The 25227-nt window shown below is 40.3% G+C and overlaps 1 protein-coding gene across 9 annotated transcripts; it reads right to left on the bottom strand.

Annotated features, from left to right (window-relative positions):
• Positions 1-1525: 1525 nt before the first annotated feature.
• MIER3 (MIER family member 3) lies at positions 1526-24710 on the bottom strand. Of its 9 annotated transcripts, XM_083816958.1 has the most exons (15): positions 24528-24710; positions 23983-24138; positions 23486-23629; positions 22335-22485; positions 20033-20178; positions 17990-18124; positions 16145-16265; positions 14057-14142; positions 13767-13839; positions 10270-10421; positions 9646-9727; positions 7874-7968; positions 5869-5996; positions 5547-5692; positions 1526-5461 (listed from the first exon to the last, which is right to left on the bottom strand). In XM_083816958.1, exons 3-15 carry the CDS (start codon positions 23588-23590, stop codon positions 5004-5006), a joined length of 1878 nt encoding a protein of 625 aa, XP_083673084.1. In that variant the 5' UTR covers positions 23591-23629; positions 23983-24138; positions 24528-24710; the 3' UTR covers positions 1526-5003. The 9 variants fall into 9 exon arrangements, with proteins under 9 accessions (XP_083673084.1, XP_083673083.1, XP_083673086.1 ...); XM_083816957.1 differs by having other exon boundaries at positions 23983-24710; XM_083816960.1 differs by having other exon boundaries at positions 7874-7965; positions 23983-24709.
• Between the last annotated feature and the right edge of the window lie 517 nt (positions 24711-25227).

Genomic DNA, 25227 nt, shown 5'->3' with positions numbered 1-25227 from the left:
AGAGAGCAATGAGGCCACCTCTGAGCCTTCTCTTCTCCAGACTGAACAACCCCAGTTCCCTCAGCCTCTCCTCACAGGACATGCTCTTCTCACAAGAGCGGAGCAGAGGGGGACAACCACCTCCCCAGCCCTGCTGGCCACGCTGCTTTTGATGCAGCCCAGGACACGGTTGGCTTTCTGGACTGCAAGTGCACGTTGCTGGCACATGTTGAGCTTCCCATCAACCAGCACCCCCAGGTCCTTCTCCTCAGGGCTGCTCTCAATCCATTCTCCTCCCAGCCTGTAATTGTGCTTGGGATTGCCCTGACCCAGGTGCAGGGCCTTGCACTTGGCCTTGGTGAACCTCATGAGGTTCGCACAGGCCCACCTCTCAGGCCTGCCCAGGTCCCTCTGGATGGCATCCCTGCCCTCCAGCATGTTGACTGCACTGCACAGCTTGGTGCCATTGGCAAACTAGGTGCGGGTGCACTCAATCCCACTGTCCGTGTCACCTACAAAGATGTTAAACAGCTCTGGTCCCAGTACTGACCCCTGAGGAACACCACTCGTTACTGATCTCCACCTGAACATTGAGTTCATTGACCACAACTCTGAGTGCTCCCACCCAGCCAATTCCTTACCCACCCAGGAATGGCCCATCTGTCAAATCCACATCTCTCCAATTTAGAGACAAGGATGTCATGGTGGACAGCGTCAAATGCTTTGCACAAGTCCAGGTAGATGATGTCCATTGCTCTTCCCCTATCCACTATAGTACTGTAAGATATATTTTTAAACTCTTCATCTTAGCTCCTTGAGAAGGGGAAGGAAAGCTCATTAAATTACTTGGCAAATTACTTCTTGCTGGTTAGATTTATATCAGCTTGTGCTCCTAGCTAATTTAATCACCGTCATCTCTTCTTTACATGAATCTTTATTGTGCCATTCATTTCAGAAACAAGCACCCTGGACCTAGGAAAGCACAGCACAAATTCTGGTCTCTGATGGAATTGTTATGTGAGGTCTCAGAAGTAATGCAGTGCTTTTCAGGGTTCAAGATCAGTAATCCTTTTTCATGAGAGAAAATAAGATTATAAATAACATTTTAAATAGGACAATTTAAGTACTAAGACTAAGCAGAGTCGATTTTTTCCTATCCACACCTGTGATTGAGCCTGATGTGTGGATCTATGCTGTGGCTTTATGGATTTGGGCAAGGAATGAAGGAACAGAGACGTATTCCCCACAGCTTACTATGTAGTTTGAATAACGGGTTATGCTGTTGTGCTGTTACTTGGAAGCCATGCTCAAGTCCTATCTAAGATTTTGCTGTGCTTAACCCCTAATGTTTGAGGAAAACCATTGCTTATTATTTTACTTGTATATCTGCATGTTACATTTGTCACGCTTCACATTACATGAGGCAGAGCGGGAGCATGTACTTTAGTGTTACCCGGAATGTTATAACATGGTCAGTTAGTGCTAAATAATTCTGAAAATGAAGTAACAAACATGGTGCAGATGCATGAAAAGCTTTACAAGTAAAGAAGGGTTTCCAGACATTTATTTCTGGAACTGTACACCAGATATTAAAATACAACAAATACAAAATAATGCTCAAAAAAATCAGTGTTTATGTACAAATATTAAAACCAATGCAATAGCGACTTCCTCTTGAACATCTGATACTAAAACATGTTCCGATTGTCACTAAATTTATTGTTATGCACAGGGTACTTACTTTGAACTGAGAATAACTGGAATCTCTGTTTTATTAAGAGGACTATAACCATATGTACTTATTTTACAGTTGATAGTATTTTCCTTTTTTTCAGTTAAAAATAGGAATAAAAGAAAAAAATAGTAACCTGGTCATTATTTTATAAATTACTGTATTTAGTTTTCCCATCTGTAGACAATGTGCTTGTAATGCTGGGCAAATAATGTCCCTATTGGTCAGTTTATCCATTAGTTTACATTCAAAGTTAAAATATTCACTAGAGACTTTGGTTAAGTTATGTAATATCACTATGTTCTACTGGATCTGATTTTTTCATTCATTTTTGACCCTCAGTTTTAAAAATTAAAAACAGGAAACAATTGTACAATTCATTGACCTAATTGTACACAATTTAGTATTCTTCAAACAGTATTGTACATCCTTCAAGTAAATTCAGCAGTTTGAGCATGACAAGAGGAAAACTAAACATTTAAAAATCTAGCATGAGAAGATGATGTATGACTAACAAAAGTAAAAGTATTGCTATAATCACAGCACCAGTTACACTTCTAAATGAATCAGCTATCCTCTTCAGATTCCCTGTACATAAAAAGGATACATTTACCAACACTGCAATTGCCCATTATGGATTTTTGGTTTGTTTTTATGAAGAAAAAGCGTGGCAAAGAACAAAGAATTCATCACAGTTTGTTATAAGAATTGTGCTTCACCATCTAAGAACCAAGGCAAGGTAATTTCTTCATATGCTTGCAATTCAGTTATCTTCGTGCTGACTTTCAAAACGCAATTCTTTTAATAAACAGTAACAAGTTCTCCATTTAAATGTTTAAACTGAGAGAAAAATATGTAAGTCCAGCTTTTAAAAGAAAAATTCAATAAATAGCTATTTTACATGGATAAAGTCATAGTGGTACAAATTTATGAATGTCACATCAAGCATGCACAAAAATGTTCCTATACACAGAAGTAGTCAGAAAATATTGAAATAGATATCTAAAAAGATATGAAGAATTTACATATTTACAAAATCTTGCAAATTATTGCCTCATTTTAACAAGGAATTAAAAGTAAACGATACCAGCTAGCTAGCCAACAGGCTAAATAAGATCAGCATTTAAAAATCTACTAGACTAGCCGGAATTCATTTTTCTCTCATATCATTTTCTGAATTTTGGTCAAAAGTCTTTATTAAATAACTAAAGTGTCCATTCAACTTGCTGACAATCCAAACCTTAGACAAGTCTCTGTCTACATTAAGATCTCAGCAATGCATAGATAAACTGAATATATTACTGCATCAGCTAATGAGAATGGGCATGTTCATTTAAGTGCAACTGGTATAAGCATTCAGTCATCTTTGTGTAATGATTTTTATACACACCAGCCACTCACTGTAAACCCATAGATAAAATTGAATGTATAACAATGAAGGATTATGGCCAGTATTTTACAAAATTACATAAAAATGTGTTGATTCATAAACAAAAGAAACAAGATACAAAGTTCAGCACAAAACACAGCAACAAGAAGCTGACAACTTGGCTAAAAAATGTCAGAGTACAACACAGGGCCAAGGCTACCCGTTATTTACTGTGTACTTACCAAAATTACACGTTCCGGATGTATAAATTAAGAACTGATTACAAATTATCTCTACTTTTGTCCACTGTGCTAAACTGATCTGCATTTAATATGGTAAATGTGCTATTGTGTAAACAATTCAAAGCAATCTTCATTACAATGCCATAAACTCCATACTCTGCATCCAAAAGTCAGGATGACAATGCAGTTCACAGTATGCATAATAAATACCCTCTTCCCTTTCAAATATTAGTCACTACTTTCTAATTACTCAGAATGACCTTGAAGCAACTATTACATATATCAACAAAGCAAATCACTTGAATAATCAAATCACTTGAACAATGAAAACAAGTTAGTGGCAATTAAGTTTATAATATGAACAGTGCAAAGAAAAGTATGGAGGGAAAGCAGTAATCTTACTGAAATAAGGTTTGGATTCCTATTAAAAAAATTCCTATTAAAAAACCTGCAAGTTGTATGCTACAATATGCTACACACCAATACTGTGTTTGATTTGACTCTCCCACAAGAATTAGAACAAGCGTTTGCAAGACAGACTTTCTGGATGGCTGAACTGGACCCAATGTACGGAACAAAAATTCACTGAAGTAAAATAGTTACTTTTATGGGAAACATTTTCACTTGTCCTTTCCTATGTGACCAAGCTAGCAAAATGCCATTTTTCAGCCAATGACTTTGACAAAACAAATAAATGCAATCCACACTAAAGAAAAGCTTTTAAATACATACTTCAAGGTTCTACTACTTCTGTATAAACTAGACAGTCCCTCAAAACTGTAACACTTTGAACTGCAGTGCTCCAAACAATTTAAGATGTCTTCCAAAACATAGACTGTTTAGTGGTAAATCCTAAACTGTGCAGACTGTAGGTTTATGCAACAACAGCTGCCTTAGGAAAGTTAAATTACACAATTACGTTACTCTTCAAGTTGTGGACAAACCCCAGCAGAATACAACAGCCTAAAATGCATCTCTTTAAGCCAGTCAGTTTAAAGTACACAGACACCTCTGGCAGTATAATTACTTCTTGTAAGGTAGCCATGGCCTATAATTTTGCAACAGCATCCAAGTGTAGGTCTTCATACTTTACTCGTGTTAAGTCCCTTGTGCTAGCTTCCACCAAGATGAACTTGCTGTTTTGTAAACTGAAGTGCTCTAGTTTAGTATCACATGAGAGAAGGTTCCATTTAAAAAACATCCTTGTATGTTTGTGCAGTTTAAATTAAAGAAGCCCATCCCTGCCTTTATAAGAAAAAAAAAATGCTACATTGGGCAGGGATCAGGATCGGTACCTGTAAACATTGTTATTCCACTGCAATTGTTACAGCAAAAGTAACTTAGACTAAAAAGCCACTCCAATCAGTTCAGAACTTCTGTGCTGGTTTTGAAATGGTGGCCTCTGTCTACAGGCTTTAAAAAAAAATTGAAGCAGAGCTTAAAGCTGCACCACAGAGTTCTCATAGTCCCAAACTCTGCCAAACATCCTATGACATTTCCACATTTATGGACTGAAAAAAGAAATTACTCTTGATAAATCAAGATATAGTTCTATACATACAAAGACATCACTGATGTCATAATGTTCAAACTTCCAGTGAAAGACTAAGCAAACCTGATAGCTCCCATCAAGTTTACTACTACTGCATAAAGTACCCACTGTTTGTTTCATTTTCCACAGTCATTCTGAGTGAAGGGCAGTATGTTGGTGAAGAGTGTGGGTGTTGATAAAACCGTTTGTCTCATTTGAAGATAGACTACTGAAGTCAGCCACTGAAACAGCCATTTTGGCACTGGTAATATGGTGCGTATGGTTCTCAAAGTCCACACCAAGGTTATTTACAGAGACATCATTCATGAAGGATTCTGGGACAGCAATTCCCATTTTCAATCTCTTTGCGGGTCTTTCTGTATCCTCACTGCACATGTTCATTGGGTTTAGCTCTGAATGATAAAAGCCAGTCTCAAATAAATTAAAACAATCACTTTCACCATTGCTTGGCAAGTTAAGCAACTCTTCTGTTCCAACAGGCACATGATTAACTGGTGCTCGGGGTAAGCTGTCCATAGGAGGAAAGGCATCATCCAGGCAGTTCACATCTGAAGCATGGCAGACTGTAGCTACACTATTTGTCAATGCTGGAAAAACAGACGAACACAAATGTAAATGAAACAGTAGTTTATGTAGTCACAACAGTTAAAAGTTCTGTTTTCTTTGATTTACCTGTCAACTCATTGGCAGTGATAGAGTTCAGAATGCTTAGCTGTTGATCAGGAACGGTTTCTGTTCGACTATTAGATGTTAAGGCTGAAGTGTGCACTGCTCCACCAAGGGCTTCTGCTTCATCTACCAAACGATCCATGTAGTCCCTAAAAGAATAGTACAACCACAATGGGTTACTTAACATGAAATCAGAGCATAGAATGATGACAAAACTTAATCTTAGTTGCCATAGCCACAGCAGCATTACACGGCAATGATGGGAGAAAAAAATCTTCTACATTCAGGATTTGCAACAGAAAACATATTCTAGCATTGTACTTACGTAACTCCTGGATGATGATTATATCTCTTCTTTCCAAATCTTGTTTGCTGAGCAAAATAATCATAACGTTCTGACTTCTTCCACATGTAATAGAAAGCCACACACTCAGCAACTGTTCTGGTTCTTACCTAAAAAAAGGCAAGAAGGACTGACAAGATTAATGCACAGACGTTTTGTCATCTCTGCAGCTCCCATATCCCTGCAATATTGTTAGATTTATTACTCCAGGATCTGGAACAAACCAATTCAATAAACAGATTTTGAAGAGATCTAAAGTTTCATGTAACTGTTATGTCTGTTCTACTGTATTACATTGTTGTATGTTCTTTTTAATAGATTGAAACTGTATCTGTATCTGAAATATTTCAGCTGATAAACTATGTAACAATTTTTAAATTATACGACAGGCTCTTAGAATGGAAAAAACTCATCAGATCAATAACCCAAGAGTACTGAACTAGAAAAGACACTCAGTACTGATTTCTTTTCGTAAAGTCAGGAACTGTTGAGGCTTGAAAACAGATATGCACAGCAGTATGTTTAAACAAAACAAAATTGTTGTCTTGTTGAGAAGGTATTAAGGACTCCTAAGATTCATTTTAATCTGTGTTAACTGTTCTTTTTCTCCAAAGTGGATGACAAGTCAGATTCTTGGAGAAAAAAAATGTTACTTCTGCCAATATTCTTATAAAATATATCCATTTTTGGATGCAGAAACATTTCAAATCACCATCAGCTCACAGTTCCAGTTTAAGTTTTACTATATGCTAGGATATACAAACATATCCTGATACAGTATGGTAGTAAACTGTAATTGAGCTTGATCAAACTTACAAAAGCATCAGAGGCAAATCCAAACTGCCTTGGGTGCAGTAATAAGCCTCACTATTTTAGGCACCAACATAGCAAGAAGGGAAGGAGATGAACAGATGTCTATATACACCACCTAGTATCTGAAGTCCCAGCCAACGCTTTGTAGTAGAGTGATAAGGAAATATATTTCATAAAAGTTCTCCGTGCACTAACTCTTGACTAACTGATACTTTCAATACACAAGTGACATCAGTTTATGCTGGGTCCCAGAACTTTTCCCAGACTTTCTGACATTCTACCTATTTGAATAAAAACTAGTGGTTTTCTTAGACAAATTCCAGTCCGTAGTGACATATACTTCAAATCATGTGCTTTGTTGCATGTTGAAAAAAATACTAAAAATAAATTTAAAAATTACTTCTTTGAATCTCTGGTGAATTACTGTTTATTGGTAAGGTCCATCTGTAATTTGAACTACCCAAATATTTATCATAAGGCAGGTTAAGCCAGGTATAGAGCAGGACTAATTGACAATAATTGTTCAATAGCAACCAGAACACTGTAAAGTTTACCTGAAATATGACAAACACATCAGTCTCATAAAGAAAAAATACTCAAGATGGTATCAAAACATAAACGAAGTACACAGAAAGTTTGGAAGTGTCCATACTGATATATATTTTTGATCAAAAAATATCCAATCCTTATTCTTCAACCACAAATGAGTTAATTAGAAGCAATCCAGATCAAGATTAGAATTCCTTCAATTAGCCAGAAAACACAATCCTGATGGATGAGGACAGTACCTTCTGAAAACACAAAGAGCTAAGCCTGCTTTTGTACAATTACACCTTTCTTGTGATAAAAAGAAAGTTAAGATGTGTTTTCCCTTCCCACAGCCACAGTATGCAAGTTTTATACTTTGAGGAGAGACAAGCATTTTAACTAAAACATAATATAAATGCATAAATATAAGTGATGTCAGTGTAAGTCAATTTCAGAGACAGTACATCAACTCATTTAGCTTTTTCAATGACATCTGAGGTAAACTTAGCACAAAAACACCAAACTGGTTGTAGTATGTTGGTTGTTATCTCACACTTCTACATGACTTTGGACAAATTTATTGCTCTGAGAGATTTCCAGCATCATATCATCTACCAGTTCTTCCATTTAATTGTAAAACACTAACCTTGTTTTTCTGTATGAGATGGAAGTCTTTTCCATAAATCAGAAGTGCATGTTCAAAGCTTCTGCATTCTTCTTCTGTCCATGCTGTCATCTCTTCTAGCCAATACCAAAAACAGCATATTATTTGTGCTCAAGAAACTTTTACAGAGAATAAAATAATCGTGTTGCTAATGCATGAATATGCAAACACACTCTTAAGAACAATAGGTTATTCAGACCTAGTTCTTTCCTCTACTGTATAGATATTCTACCCCAAATCTAACACTCTTATCTATAAAGACTCATAGAAAAGTTTGATTTCTAAAATCTTTTATCCTTGAGGGCAAAGGATATTCAAAAACTGATTATTTCCTATGAAATTTGTCACAAAAAAAGACTTAAAACATCATGAAAGTATCAGATTAATTTTCTGACATACTTCTTGCATAGGTCACTGATCAATATCAACTGAGTATCAACTTACAGCAGCACTCATAGCTCATTTCTGCTTTATGCAGTATGTATGTTAAGACTCCAGAACTTTTTTTGCTAAATCACAGAATGGTTTAGGTTGGAAGGGACCTTAAAGATCACCCAGTTCCAATCCCCTGCCGTGGGCAGGGACACCTCCCACCAGACCAGGTTGCCCAAAGCCCCATCCAGCCTGGCCTTGAACACTTCCAGGGATGGGGCATCCGCAGCTTCTCTGGGCAGCCTGTGCCAGGGCCTCACCACGCTCACAGTAAATAATCTCTTCCTTTTATCTCATCTAAACCTACCCTCTTTTAGTTTAAAGCTATTACTTCTTGTCCTATCATTCCACTCACTGACAGAGTCCCTCCCCAGCTTTCCTGCAGGCCCCTTTTAGGTACTGGAAGGCCGCTGTAAGGTCTCCCCGGAGCCTTCCCTTCTCCAGGCTGAACAACCCCAACTCCCGCAGCCTGTCTTCATAGGAGAGCTGCTCCAGCCCTCTGAGCACCCTTGTGGCCCTCCTCTAGACTCTCTCTAATACGCCCATGCCCTTCTTGTGCTGTGGAACCCAGAGCTGAACAGGACTGCAAGAATACATTGCCAGCTCACGATAAACTTTGATTTTCATGTAAGGAAGTAATAAAACTAGGGGCAAGCAAGGCAGAAGTCCATTTTCCACTTAATTCAAACAAAGCTTTCCAAATTCTACCAAAGGCCTACAGAACAATACGGCGGAATCAGATTAGGGTTGACATAACACAATGTTGATGCAGTGAAGAAGAGAGCGTGGCTCATTGATGTAGCCAGCTATGTTTTCCTCATTCTGGTATAAATGCCATCAAACTATTGTTGTGTGTGCCCCGTCGCTGGAGGTGTTCAAGACCAGGTTGGACAACCTGGGCAACCTGGTCTAGTGGTGGCATTCCTGGCAGGGGGGGATGCAACTGGGTGATCTTTAAGGTCCCGTTCAACCCAAGACGTTCTATGATTGTTGACCATGAACTCAAAAAAATACTGCAACAAGGGTGAGAACTGCCTTACAGGAGCAAAATCACAGCTTCTATCCCATCCCTCAGTCTGTGCCATTCTTACAGCTGCAGCGGAGGAAAGAAGGGAAGAAAAGGTGTAAAAGCTGATCCTGTAAACTTGCATAAATTTGCAAACTTCCCTAGCAGAAATTTCCAACAGATTATACTTAATCTGTGCTAAAGACCTGATGGAAAGGGAAATGCTTGTCAATCTGATTCTTACTCAAGGTTTTTCTAAATAACTTTAAGATTTTTTTTCCAATGCATTTGTAAAAAATCACATACTAATTCTTACCCTGAGATGCCTTTCCATTTGAACAGTATCTCTCAATTGCTTCTTTAACGTTATGGCTACTCTTGAGAAGTTCATACAGAGCCTATAAAATAAAAGAAGATTTAGATCATGTATTTGCAAATATATGCAAAGATTGTATATTTGCAAACTTTATAAAGAAGAATCTTCTTCTTTATAAAAAGAGTTAAAGTTTGTACATATATAATCTAAATTTATGAAACTAGCCTTTCAGTGAGCATGCCTCATGTCCAAAAAAGAGAATTTGGCTTTATTCATGATAAAAATATTTAAAAAATCAGTCAAAACTAAAACTATCAAAACGTTGAGGCAAGGTTTAAACGAGCAAATGTAAAATATGCAGTTATTTAAAAAACACCTGGATTTGTCAAGAGTATGGCAATTAGAAGATCAAAACACTGCCAACATTCAAATACATGTAACTTGCCTAAATAAGCACATGCTTAAGATTACAAACAAGATCCTGACCCCAATAATATCTAAGCTAAAAAAAAAAAAGAAGAAATAATGAAGTTGAGTATTGCTGCCTTTATAATACAAGCAAAGAAAGAGAACACCTTAATTACAAAGCAATGTGTCACAAATGGAACAGGATATAAAACATACTTGTTCATTGTCCCGTGTATGTAGTCCTTCAGGAATTCTGCCAATCATTTTTTCATTTCCTGTTCTTAAGAAGGTTTCAAAAAGGTATTCCTTAACTTTATTTTCTGAGATCACATCAGGCTTCCAAAGTAAATGGTCTTCGTTTTCATAGGCTGTTAAAACAGAAATCCATTAACACCAGGTGTGACATTTTAAAGACTATAACATAAAAGCTATTTTACAAAGACAGAGAACAGGAACACAAAAGAAATCAAATCAAATACCATCATGCCACTTATAAATTGCAGCTCAGTTTTTGCACAAATGCCTCAGTTAAAACACAAATTCTGCAGTATGGTGTGGTAAAGAGATTCAGGTTCCATGAGGGAGAGATTAGGGACTGAACTCTTCAGACAGAGTCTTTCCATAGGAATGGTTTGTACTCTGCTAGATGATTCAATCATATTATGCATATATACACATCATCTTCATACGAACAAACTAGCAAACCACTCTGTTATATTCAGATGTGTATCAGGTTTACATGGCAAGGTTTTGGTAGCAGGGGGCTGTTGGGGTGGCCTCTGTGAGCAGAGCCCAGCAGCTGCCCCATGTCAGAGCAGAGCCAGCTCCAAAAGGGACCTGCTGCTGGCCAGAGCTGAGCCAGGGAGCAGCGCTGGTTGGGCCTCTGGGAGAGCAGATTGAAGAAGGGGGAAAAAAAAACCTGCTGCACAACAGCAGCTGGGACAGAGGAGTGATAACCAGCCCTGCAGCCCCCCAGGTAAGTACAGCAGGAGGTGCTCCAGGCAGGCAGCAGCAGTTCCCCTGCGGCCTGTGGAGAGGCCCCTGGTGCAGCAGGCTGTCCCCCTGCAGCCCATGGGTCCCACACGGAGCAGATCTCCACGCTGCAGCCCGTGGAGGAGCCCCCGGTGGAGCAGGTGGATGTGGCCTGGAGGAGGCTGCGGCCCATGGAGAGCCCCCGCAGGAGCAGGCCCCGGGCCGGAGCTGCAGCCCGTGGAGAGGAGCCCACGCAGGAGCAGGGGGTCTGGGGGGAGCTGCCGCCCGTGGGGGACCCGTGCTGGAGCAGTTTGCTCCTGGGGGAGGGACCCCGTGGTACGGAGCCGTGTGGGAGCAGGTCTTGAAGAGCTGCTGCCTGTGGGCAGCCCCCGCAGGCTCAGTTCGGGAAGGACGGCATCCCGTGGGAGGGACCCCACGGGGAGCAGGGGCACAGAGGGACCGTGAGGGAGCGGCGGAGAGGAAGCATCAGGGACTGACCGAGGCCCCCATTCCCCTGCACTGCTTGGGGGGAGGAGGTAGGAGAGGGTGGATGGAGGGAAGGTGTTTTTGGTTTGCCTTTAGTTTCTCCCTGTTTTAAGTCTGCTAGTGATAAATACTTTAATATTTCAAATATTATACATCTGGGAATAAAAAAATAAGAAGAGGAGGTGGCTAACTGATCATTTTCAACCATAATTTGCCAAAACATAATTAACTGAATAGAATTTAGGTCTTAATGTTATTTCTTTTTGTGTTCATTAACAACGAAATTTTGTAAACTTGTACACTGCATGTTTTACAAACAATAAGGATGGATAATCCTTCATAGTAGACTGAAATCATGTATGTACCTCTAAAGTAGCTTGACAGACAACATATCAGTCCTATGAAAGATGGCTTGAACCTTTGCCAGTCTGTGCAAACATTATAAGATCTATAATCTAGAATTTAACTCTGACCAATAGGTGTGATTAACATTGCACATAATGTTTCATGTAATCTCTTCGTAATGCAATATTTAGAGTTTTTCACACACAAGTGTAATGGATGTTACAGTAGAGAGGCAAAGAGTTTTCTCAAACCTCTCATAAAACTGCAGGGAACAGTACTAAGCAAAGGTGAGGAATAGTGCTACATCTTCTCAGGAAGTGCTGCTATGGCATAAGAATATAGAAAGATTTCGAACGGATATGTTACAAGCGTAAGGTGTATAGAAGAACTGAACTGCCATCTATGACAGTTCCAGCAGCTGGGACTACACAGCAGAAATGTAAGCCTGTCTGCCATCACCACCTCTTCAGCTAGCACAGAAGAGGCTATTGCAGGATCACCTTTATGTAGAGGGGGATGATTCTGGAATTGCTGCAGTGTAATTCCAAAACTCTGAAGCCTGTTTATTCCAGTACATGCAGTGTTTCAGAGTACCTCCACCTTATACCTCTGAGTGCTGCTGACCCTCAGGTTCTACCTCCTTTATTTTTTTCCTCTTTCATTAATCAAGACAATCCAGCATTTCTTGCTGGAGTCCATGCCTGACATTCTCAAGAGGAGCTCCGTGGGCTCTCCAATCCTGACAGCTACCACATTGCTGGCAAGGCCAGCAGACATGACTCTCACCAGTTCTCTCTAGCATCAGCTCATTCCATTGAAAGTTGTTAGATTAACTCCCTCCTGGTCATCCTCTGGTTATTCTCTAGTTCTTGGTTGATAAAAAGTCAAGAAGTATACATAGTATAAGGGCTATCCAGAAAAATCTTGGTTTTATTCCTCCATTTCTTGCAACTGGTAAGCATCGTGCCTGAATCTTCGAAAACAGGAAGCTGCCCTACGGCTCTTAGGCAGCACTCACTAATGCTTCCAGCTCTGCAGTTAACAGCCTTCTTCTCTATTAGAAACAATCATTGGCAATGGTGAAAAGACTTGATATGCTTCATTAGAATAATATTCCCACAAAATGTGTCGTTTTGAAAGCAAGTAACTGACAGAATTTTGAAAACTTACAGAAAAAAAATTTATTAAGGTATCTCCCAAACTGTTCCTTAATTTCACAGCTGTTCTAGCCATGAGAAAATTTCTCTTTTTTTTTTTTATTATCAAAGCCAACTGTGTTACACTTTTCTCATAGTGAAAACCTTTAAAGACACCAAATAAAACTCTTAGATTATTTTTTCTATTCAAGCACAACTGCATTTTTTAATCCAAATTTACACAGGAATAACATTGTACTTAAAATGTGTTTTGTAAAAGACAAAATGTATCAGGACCTATATCTCCTTCTCATACCATGGAAATTAAAAATAGTTTATTATGCTTTCTATATCCATTTTGTAGCCCACGCAGTTTTGCTTGCCAAAAAAAAAAAAAAGCAATTAAAGAAAAATACTGTTTTGAACATCTTCATTGTAAACTAAGTTACAAACTCACGGCCCAGTTATGATTCTCTGAGGAAAGTATTTCTTTCTTGACCCAGTGTTTGCTTCCTCCTAAGATCACTAGCTACTTCTGAATTAACGTTGTAATCCACACTCATATGTCTTCTTGAGAATGTCTTCTCGAAGTTGTAGAATCACATTTCTGAGCAGTAATTATGTGGTTGCATCACTTCACATTTTTAGTATTTTTAAAGCCTCTGAGATTTTAACTATGTCATTGACTTTACAATAAAAAATTTAATTAATATTTTTCCATCAACTGCTACATAAAAGCATAAGATAAAAAGTAAAATAGGCAGAAGAACTTACCCTTTTCTTCGTCACTGTACCTGCCAAGGTAAGGTGGAATTTCAGCCTGGTACTGTGAACCAACCATTATTTCCTGAAGATTTAAAAAAAAAAAAAAAAAAAAAAGGAGAAAAATATGATCAATATTTTTTTTTCATAAGGAAGCATTAAAAAATGCCCTTTACTTGGCATTCAGCAGGGAATTTCAGAACGAAGGTATTATTTTAAATATGTACTGAAAATATAAAATCGAAACTGTACTACTAAAAATACATTAACTTTGTTTGTTTGTTTTAAGAAACAATAATTACCTTTCTCAAATCTTCAGATGAATTACCATTGTCTGCTTCTACATCTTCACCATCTGATTCTTTATCTCCATCACACGTAGTGTTTGCTTCAGACACAAAAAAGTTTTGTTTTAGCTGGGAAGCATTTTCAGTTTAAACACAACTACAAGAAATTTGTTATCTTTTGCTTTTGAAAGGAACACTTGCTTTTATTCAGGAAGACACTGATCATGATTCTGTTGATCTACCCTTCCATAGCAAACTATAGCATTAAGTCAGAAAGCACTGGTACTTGTATGCTACAGAACTGAAACATTCATCCTCGCTGCAACTGAAACAATTTGCTAACAGATAAAGGAAATAAAATCATTTTCTTTTCATCATTTTTTTTTTCAATTAAGGCTTGTACCTTATTGAAAAGGTATGGGAAAATAAAAAAACTTCCAGGGCTAAAACTTAGCCCCAGTTAATCAAAAAAAAGGTAATGTATAAGGTAAGTCTTTTTTACCTAGCAAAGACTTTAACCAGAAGTTTTAATGGGTATTCAAAACATTATTTTAAACAAGGCTGCTTCAACATGAAGATACAGCAGCAGTATACAAAACAGAATAAGCAAAAGACAGCTCACTGATTACTCTTTTTTACTCTTTTTTTTTTCCTCTCCTTGGGAAGGCAGACAGCAGAGCGGTCTATGTAATTCAAATACAGTACTTCACAGAATAACACATATTTTAGAATCTGGAACAGTCTGCTACAGTATTCTGAAGTAATTCTATTTTTATAGATGTACAATCCCTGGTAGAACGGGATCTACCATTATAATAAGATTAAAGCTATTTTGTATTCTCAAACTACAACATGCTCAAAAATAGGGTTGCATTTTTTAACTTTGTCACACCTTACTAGAACTGTCAACATCACAGACAAAATCCAAGAATATATTGACAGAGGCTCCTCTTCCGTCATTATTAGAATCACTAGTCTCTCTCTTTTTGCTGCTAGAAGAAGCAGATAAGAAGCTAACGCGAATTTATGAAATAACGTTATACCTGGATAATCACTTGCAATTATTTATTTCCAATTAATCCAATGTTTAACTTAACTTTACCTTAGTATTAGAGAAATGAAAAGGGAACACAAAAAAAGAGAAGACTGCCAACAGGACAGACACAGTAAAATGGTGTCAATTAGTAAATATTTGATTTAAAATGACCAACCAAAAGTTCTAATAGAGAAAGAGGAACATTCTAATAGAAAAAACATGGTAGCTGAAAACAAAGATAACTGTTTCTTAATCCTAAGCAAGATGAGGGTTTTTCCATAAAGCTGCCTCATTTTCAGTGTCGTATTTGTTAACGGTTCATGAGTAACGTTTAAGTGCCACCAAATTTGGTGTTTGCTTAATTTAACGAGTGCGCGGTAATTTTTAAGGTTTTAGAATAGGGTTTTAGGATATAATGTTTAGAATATCTCTTTCAATATGAATGTCTTAGACTACACCTTAGAAACGTGAAGAACTACAACTGCAGGTGACTGAGGCAGCACCTTTATCATCCTTCATCTCTAGAAGGCTGAACTCCCCCAGAAATAGCTTAAGACACTTGCCAAATTAAAACCATGATAAAAATCCTTTGGCTCACCCCATGAAGTCCTATAGAAAAGTGCTGTATTTGTGAAAGAAAAAAATCACAAAGAAATCACAGCCCCGTTCACATCCTCAGGCTGAATGGAGGACTCACTGGCTTAAAAATGGCAGCAAAGTTTTAGTAGAAAAACACTAACTTAAAAGAATATTCATGTCATTCACTAAAATACCGAAAATCATAAAAGTTTTCCTCAACACAGCACTAAATAGTAATTATAAAAAGTTACTGTATTTGTAGCAAAATTAATCAATTTTATTTTATTTCTTTGAGCATGGTACCAAGTATAGGTCTTTCAGGTAATTAGTGATAACTACGAAAGACAACATTCATGTCCAACATCCCCCAAAGCACTATTTCTTAGCTCCCAGTAAAGTTAGCAGTCTGCAAATTTGACAGTTAAGCTAGGAAGCTGTATATAATGCCAGGACTCTTTAGAATACTGTTACAAAATTAGTTTTCCTACATCTTAATGGCCGAGGAAAGAAGTCTGTAGCCTCATGTGAAGTAACCGATGGTGTCAAGTCATCAGCAGACGACTGTGTTTCTTCATCATCACCCGACAAAAGGTCTTTAGCTATTTCCTCCTGTATCATGAAAATAATAACAAAATAATATTAAAAAACAACAATAAAAAAACCTCAAAATATCTATTAAGTACAGACCAGCAAGGATTCAGATTCATCACATTTTGATAATTTAATTAAAACGAATTATTTTACCCTAAGTATCACAGGATGGTTGAGGCTCAAAGAGACCTCTGGAGATCATCTGGTCCAAGCCCCTGCTCAGGCAGGGTCACCTAGCACACACTGCACAGGATCACATCCAGGCGGGTTTTCCCTATCTCCAGAGGAGACTCCACAGCCTCTCTGAGCACCCTGTTCCAGTGCTCTGCCACCCTCACAGTAAAGAAGTGCCCTCTCATATTCAGAAGGAAATCATTTAGTAGATTGTATTCCCTTCCTTAAAAAGCTGCTTTGCTCTTCCTAAATCCAAGAACAAATATAACTGTTTATTTCAGAGTTGACATAGGGGCTCATTTCCCTTTTGTCCTCTATTAAAGTAAAGGTACAAGAAAAAACCTCTGCAACTATCAATCTCAGACATTCCTCCAACTGCTTCCACTGAAAAACACTAATGACAGAATTCTAAAGTTTTGAGACAATTTCCATTTTTTACATCACAGATACATTGAAACTTTAAGAACCTGCTACCCTCTAAACTCTGAAAAAAAAAATTGCCAGGAACTTTGGTAGGCTTTTGCTGAAAAGACAGTTACAGAAAATAGACAACCCAGTATCTTACCAAAATACACAAAAAATTGAATTTTCCATGGGTTAAACAAGAGAAAAGGAAGAAGACAGAAAGAAAGAAAAAAAAAAAGAAAGAAAAAGCTCACTTCCTCAACTAGCAGACGTGTGAATCCCTCTGAATGCAGGTTAGGGAGGGGAAGAATGGTATTAGACAACAAGCTGACTACATATTTGTAGCCTCAACACAATCATGAATCCTAATGAGAATCAGATGTGCAGAGCCATCGTTATACTCTACTTTCCGTGGAGTTTACCATTACATCATACTTTCAGAAAGTATTAAAAAAAAGCATATACTTACTACCTATAGACTTTATAATCCAAATTACTGTCTGAATACTCCTTACAACCAAAAATCAGCTTAAAATCTCAGAATTCAATGTTAGCCTGCAAATCACATAAGCTCAAGTTTTTACATCAGCAATGCAATGCATATAGTCATTGTAGGTAAATACAGTCTCTCTCTCACTCCCTGAAGTTGAGATCTTCCCAAATGATACATATCTGAAAGGAACATTCCAAACATCCACGACAGCATTTTCAAGTTATCCACATAAATTTTTATATGCAACATGTATGCTGGAATCCAGAATTATTATTTCTGGATGTTGCATATACTAAAATAAAATATAGAGCTTTGGGGAAAAATCCCACTTCTCTTTAAAAACAAACAAACAAAACCCTACAGTTCTTTGGACGTATTTTAGAAAAACTTCTCATTCTCATCTCAACTTTTAGAAAAATTTCTAATTTGCTGTTAAAAATTGCCATTGAAACTGCCATGCATTTTTAAGTGCAATAAGTGTAACTAGAATCAGATCTTCAATGTCCTTGAAAATTAATGAATTCAAAATAATACAGTAATTATCAATTGCATATTGAAATTGACAAAGATACACATTGTGTAACATAAAGAGGTAGTCAAACATAATTTGAGGTCACTTGGATTTCTGCTTTTAAATTGTAATACCGGTAAAGATGGCTCTCCAACTTACTTTATCTAGAGTCATATCTGGAAGTTCATCTGCAAGTTCACTTGGAGAGCTATCCGCACTGGAACCTGCTATAACTGGAATTGTGGGTTCATAGCCATAGAATGCCAGTAAATCTTCCAATGGCATGTTTCCTTCCTAATACAAGAGGATTTACAAACACTTTAACATATTGCCAAATACTTGTGAACAGTTCAGGCCTAAACGGATAAGACGTATTTTGAAAAACAAAAGTAAGAACAAACAAAGAAATACTTAATTGAAAGCAGAAAACTTGAATCACGATTTTAAGTATTTTCAGGCACAGAATTGAAATAATTCATCACCACCTCTATTGGCATATAGTGAAGTCCAATCATACTATTCAAGAAAAATCTTTACTAGATGAAACTAAATAGTAATTGATTACTAAACATTGATCCTTATCTGATGATTTGCCTGTATTTCTTCAAGAGAAGATACACTAGGAATACAACCCCCCTACAAGAGAGAACTGCAGAAAAACTTGAAGATTTTAGTCCTACATAGTTACAGCTGCATGTGTAAGTTCAAAAACCCACAAAAGTAAACCAAAATAGCAACTCTTTATTCCTCATTTCCATTTTCCGCACAACATATTTGGTAGTGACTGCTGAGCAGCTAATATGAGAAAGACAGCTAACGATTTAGAATGAAAAAAAAATCGAAAGAAAGGCTGGATTTATAATTTTTTCAGACAGTTTTTGATCAAATGATTCTACTAAATACCATATTTGCAACCTAAGACAATTAATAAAACAACAAACCATGGAGATTAATTTACCTGATTCAAGCCATCAAAGAATAAGAAATATTTTCCAATATTTATACCTTTAAAAGTTATATTACCTTTAAAAATTTCTTGTTGAACTCATACACTGATTAAATTACTTGTTTTCTTTAGTCAGCTAAGGTGTTAGTCCTGCAAAGACTTTTCACAATGGGTAAACGTAAACACATGTCCAAGTCTTTCCAGGATCGGGACCTAAAGTAATAAAGTGTTTAAGATGAGTGGCTCTCAGTTCTATTTCCTTCTATTATAGAGGCAATAAGATCATTTTGTGGAGTAATAACTCCATTTTAACCACTAGACTTGGCAAGCTCCTTTGTTATTGTAACTACAAGTTCATAATCAGCAAAAAAGTAATTGTACATGTAGAAGGACAAAAAATCAGGAGTTCATTGAATTCACTGTCAATTCAGTATTTAATTTTTTTTATATGGGCTACACAGATACAGCTTCATATCTGATGCCAGAAATTACACTTTCCTGAAACTCGACCAAAATCTGCAGTTATGTTGAGCAATATAAGTGGGTCACTGAATGGTAATTCAAGTAGCGTCAATTTGTGGGTGTTCAGCATTCAACAGACATTTAAAATGGGTGATGCACTGACACGGATGAACAAGAGGTGTAAACAGGAAAAGCATGTAATTAAACAGTGTAAAATACACAATATGAAAAGCCAAGGAGCATGTTGGTCATTCTGTACACCCACCGACTGCCGAACTGATAAAACAGAGACAGAAAACTACAATTTACATAGCAAATGAATGTGATCCATCACGCCTAAAACATAAATGTTTGTTTCCAGACTGGAAAAGCAAAAAATGACCAACAGAATGAAATACAGCTAGTTGTCAACTTAAGAGCACTCACAATGTATAATCTCTACTTATGTCCAACTTCTAAAACTCAGGAGTGATAAGAAGTGGTATTTGATAATAGGACTTTTAAAGCCAGCTTCAGTGGTTTCTCCTCCAAAGTAAAAGCGTTCTTAAATGAAGAAGAGTCTGAACTTAACCTGTCACTAATTCCTTTGAAAAGCCAAATTCAGTCTTTTTGTGAGAACGCAGTGCTATCTCCTAACTAAACCTGATTTTCTTTTCCTCTTTTTAAACAAGCTGCAAAGGCGTTTTTTAGGAAATTGCATTATACAATGCAAACTAAAGAACAGGTTGAGTGTTCTTTACAGTAAAAAGGGTACAACACATATGGACATTTAGAAGAGGGTTAGTCACTCTTACCTTTTCTAAATCTTCAATTTCAGAGCTGAAATTTTTGCTTTCTTCCATCATTTCCTCTTCTTCAAGAGTACGTTCATCGTCATAATCATGTACCAGCATTTCAGCAGAAGGGTCAAAGTCATGATCCTCAGATGATAAAGAGCCAACTATAAAAAAAACCCTAATCTGAGTTATTTTTTCTACATCAACACATGAAGTTACAACACAGAAAAAAAAAAAATTGCATGTATTCTTTTACATACGGGGTCAAAACTTTCAATGGAATAACTGGAACAAACACCTAGCTACCTGACAAATTCAGCTGTTTTAGTTGGCCTTCCCTTTTCATACTTCTAAGTAATAGGTATAATTTTCTCTCTTGCAGTACTTGGAAGAACTATCTGAACTACTGAAACAGTTTCAGAAGTACAATCCCAAATGAGTATTCTGCTGGATAAAAGACCATTCAAATCATCCTTGAAAACACTGTTGAAGTATAAAGCATGCATGTCACAAGATATCAGGTGCTGCAGGCATGCCAGTTGTACCTTGCAAATCCAGAGGCTGTGATTTATAGTCTCTGATTCTATTTATAATGATTTATATGGTAACTAGCCTAGTTTTTCACTGGTAAATGGCTACCTTAGCTGACGAACCACCTTTCTACTAACAGCAAAATACACAGTGAGACTCACTTCAGCTTAGTTTAGCCTCACACTTAGTTTAGCTCAAGTCTTGGCACTTGATCTAGAAAGAAAGAACAAACTCTGCAGAGTCTCAAGAAATAGAGAGGAAAATATATGGGAAATAACAAAATGCTTCTAATGGATCACATTTAGTTAACCAGCCATTGTGACAGCCCTGTGGTGGTCCGACAGAGACTTTTTCATTACTCAAGGAGGTAAGTCACCCAAAAGTACTGTTATTATTTTAAGTGCATTTTGTCAACTCTAAGAAACCTTATCATTAGATTCGACAAGTTTTTCAGATGTAAATAATTCTGCACTGCAAAGTCAAAGAAAACTACAGAAATACGGGGTTGTTTTATACTTCAATGCGGACTTGCTTTCAGGGCTTTCAGGATGGAAAAAGTAAGCAGATTAGGATATTTCTTTCGCTTCTGGTTTCGCCTTCTAGTTATTACATACTAGTGCTCTGTTGCAATCCTTGGCTGATGAGAAGCAAAGAAAAGGTTTATTAGGAATTATTTCCTCAGAAGAACTTCTTTTGAGCATCAAGGAAATACCTACAAATTTTCAATCCTTTTCTTCAAAAAAATAAAGCAGTATCCCTCACTGCACTGATTCTAGCCTTCAAAGAGACATTCGTATACACTAACACTGCTGAGTCTTAGAGCATCTAATTAATTTTCAGCAATTACGATAAGTGTTTGTTCCTTACATGCAGGTAATTAAAGTAAACGTTGTCCATTTAGCGTGCTTAAGACAATACTGTGCAAGTTCATAATACCATACAATAAGGAAACATTCAGGCCAAAAATGCTTTTTATTCACATGCTATTTGTATTGTGGTCTCATGGATCTCCCAGCATAGCTGATACTACTACTCCAATTACAGTAACTACATTATGTGTTGAATTTTTTCCACTGTGAGCTATTACATCCTGATCCCATAGCTTTTCAAGAACTGAGAAACATCTTAATCTAGTATATATACATGTGTCTATATACATACACATGCATATATACTCATATGCTCAAGACTGTTGTTTCTAATCACTGCTGTAACTAATTTTACATTTGAATAACTGAATTGGAAGATCTACACAACTCATACTTTAGGCAAAAAAAAGTCCCCCCTCAGCGTCTTTGAGCACTCAATATCCAACCCATACTCAAGTAACACAAACTTGCCAAATTCAGTAAGAGCAGTTAAAATGAAGAAAAGTAGCTAATGCAGAATAGAAGCAGGACAGAAGCAAAGGCACTCCCCAGAATACTTATTCATGAGTAGCCCTGATGAAGTTAAATACGCTTGCTTGTGTAAAGGGAAGGTATTCCAAAGAACCTTAACAGTGGTTCAAGCCTTAACAGTCGGATATAATTATGCTTTTAAGTGCTTTCTGGTAATATTAAGAAGTCAAATATTCACACAGGCCTGTAGTTATCAGCAAGAAGAGGAACAGTCTCTCTCTCTCTCTACCCAGACTACATGGCTTTCCTGAGATGCTGACTTAAAAGCACTGTAAAACTTTGTGTTCGTTTGGAGCTCCCAGCTGGCAATTACTAACTGCACCGGGAGTTAGGGGATGAACTCTCGGCGCGCATCCCTTTCTTTGGAAATCATGCAGGCGATTAGTTACGTGAAGGTGCTGCGCTAGAAAAACTACGAGGCAAGAGAAGATAACTGCGGGGAGGATCAGGAGGGAGAGCGCGGCGTGCGGCAGGCAGGCAGGCAGGGTGCCGGGCAGAAGCTGGCGAGGACGAACCTGGGCTCGAACTCCCAAAGGAAGCCTGTGGGGAGAGGAGAGAGAGGGGTGAGGCGCGGGGTCCCGCCGCAGGTACCGTTCCCCATCTCGCGGCCGCCCGTCCCTCCCCTCCGCCGCCGGGGCTCCCCCCGCTCCCCTCCATCCCACTCACCCCGCCGCAGGCCCCGCACCGGCCCCGCCGCTCCCGCTCCTTCCCTCCCACCCCGGCCGGGGCGGGACGTGACAGGGGCCGGCGGCGACGGGAGGCAGCCGGGACCGGCCGCCGCCTCTCCCCGCCTGGCAGCCCGGGGCTGGCTCCCGCTCCCCCCCCCGCCGCCCGTTCCCCCGTCCCGGCCCGCCGGGGGGCCCCGTTCCGCGGGCTGCGCACCGGCACCCGCCGCGCGGCCTAGTCGCGCAGGCTCCCGCTGCCCCGGCGGCGCCGGAGGCTCGTCCGCCCGCCCCGCCGCCCCGCCAGCCCCGCCGCCCCGCCGGGCCGGCCCGCAGGCGCCTCACGGCGGCGGCGATGCGGGCGCGGGGGGCGCTGCGGCGGCGGGGGGCGGCGGGGAGCCGGCCGAACCCCGGCGCCCCGGCCCGCTTTCCCCGCTCACCTCCGCCATATTGGGACGATCGGGGCCGAGCGGCGGCGCTGCGCCGAGTGCCCGGATGGGGCCGCTAAGCCAATGGCAGCCGCCGAGCCCCAGCCGGAGCCGGCCGGGGAGGGCGCCGAGGGGACGGCGGCACCGGGATGGGGCGGAGGAGGCGGCGCCGGGACCCCGCCTCCGCCGCCGGCAGCGCCGCCGCAGCGTCCCGGCAGCGGCCCGCCGGGCCTGCCCCGACCGGAGGGGGCGCCCCGCCGCCGCCGCGCAGCCGGGGCTGAGGGAGGGGCGCGGCCCCCGCCGGGCTCTCCCCGCCCAGCGCTGGGAGCCCCGGTGGTGGTGCCGTGTGCCGGGTCCCGTGTGCCGGGTCCCGTAACTTACAGCCCCGTCCCCGGGCAGCAGGGCTGCGCCGAAGTGTCAGCCCGCGGAGGAGGGGTGCGTGTTAGTTACCTGTGCGTTAACCCCGAGTTTGGTCCGGCCCCCGGTGCCGGTGTAGGAGAGCTGAGTTGTTACCAGCAGCACTTCAAGTGCCACCAGTCTCGAGGCAGGAAACATAATGCCAGGAACCGTGCTGTTCTTGATTGTGCAGCGTGGCTTAAACAGAGAAAGGGGTATTTACTTCGCAGTGCGTTTTTACTACTTAAAAACGGGTGCATTGTATGTACAAAGTAATCCCACTTTGTGGTGCTTTTACCCTGCTGGGCAGCAGAACTCCACCACAACCGCTCTCACTCCCCCTCCTCAAAGGATAACTGGGGAGAAAATACCATGGAAAGGGCTCAAGGGTTGAGATAAAGACAGGGAGATCACTCAACAATTACTGTCACGAGCAAAACAGACTCAGCATAAGGAGATTGATGTAATTTATTCCCTATGACTAGTGGAATAGAACAGTGAGAAACGAAAAACATACTAAAAACACCTTACCCTCATCCACCCTCACCTACCTCCTTGTCCTGACCAGCACAGGGGAACAGGGAATGGGGCTGCGGTCAGTCCCTGAGGCTTCCTCTCCGCCGCTCCTTCTCGGTCCCTCTGTGCCCCTGCTCCACGCGGGGTCCCTCCCACGGGATGCCGTCCTTCCCGAACTGAGCCTGCGGGGGCTGCCCACAGGCAGCAGCTCTTCAAGACCTGCTCCCACACGGCTCCGTACCACGGGGTCCATCCCCCAGGAGCAAACTGCTCCAGCACGGGTCCCCCACGGGCGGCAGCTCCCCCCAGGCCCCCTGCTCCTGCGTGGGCTCCTCTCCACGGGCTGCAGCTCCGGCCCGGGGCCTGCTCCTGCGGGGGCTCTCCATGGGCCGCAGCCTCCTCCAGGCCACATCCACCTGCTCCACCGGGGGCTCCTCCACGGGCTGCAGCGTGGAGATCTGCTCCGTGTGGGACCCGTGGGCTGCAGGGGGACAGCCTGCTCCACCAGGGGCCTCTCCACAGGCCGCAGGGGAACTGCTGCTGCCTGCCTGGAGCACCTCCTGCCCTCCTCTGCACTGACCTTGGTCTCTCCAGGGCTGGTTATCACTCCTCTGTCCCAGCTGCTGTTGTGCAGCAGTTGTTTTTTTTCCCCCTTCTTCAATCTGCTCTCCCAGAGGCCCAACCAGCGCTGCTCCCTGGCTCGGCTCTGGCCAGCAGCAGGTCCCTTTTGGAGCTGGCTCTGCTCTGACATGGAGCAGCTGCTGGGCTCTGCTCACAGAGGCCACCCCTGCAGCCCCCCTGCTACAAAAACCTTGCCATGTAAACCCAATAAAATGTGCCTGAGTTCTGTTTGCAGATGGTGTAGTGATCCCCAGCTAGATTAGGTACTTAAGCAGTCAAGCTCTGTACTCTTTGTTTTATTCTACTGCACCTGTTGCTCTGATAAACAGAGTAAATTATCAAATGCTTGCTGCACTGCTGATTTCACTCTAATTCCAATGTATAAACTATTCTTGTACCTCCAAACTACACAGCACCTTAAGATGTAGAACTACCTACCTTTGATGTACCTGGTGGTATGATCTTAATAAAATAAAAATCCCAACACTTTGCAGAAATACAGAAATTGACAACAATGTCCTACAAATGTTATCACAGTCAAAAGCATCCTGTGCCAAATCTTCTGCTAATTTGCCAGTTAAAATATTTTATCAGATGTAGATCAAAGGGAAGATCTTTTTTTAATTATAATTCAGACCACTTTGATAAAATATTATGAA

The sequence above is a fragment of the Anser anser genome (assembly GCF_964211835.1).
Source record: "Anser anser genome assembly, chromosome: Z".
Taxonomy (NCBI): Eukaryota; Metazoa; Chordata; class Aves; order Anseriformes; family Anatidae; genus Anser; species Anser anser.
This window is presented reverse-complemented; position numbering and strand designations above follow the sequence as displayed.

Coding starts and splice junctions, on each gene's coding strand:
- MIER3 (XM_083816957.1), bottom strand. CDS start 23,590: ATGTTTCCTGCCTCGAGACTGGTGGCACTTGAAGTGCTGCTGGTAACA. Junction 16,266..17,989: donor CAGATATGACTCTAGATAAA/GTAAGTTGGAGA, acceptor TTCATGATACAG/GAGGAAATAGCTAAAGACCT. Junction 14,143..16,144: donor CTTTCCTCGGCCATTAAGAT/GTAGGAAAACTA, acceptor TTGTGTCTGAAG/CAAACACTACGTGTGATGGA.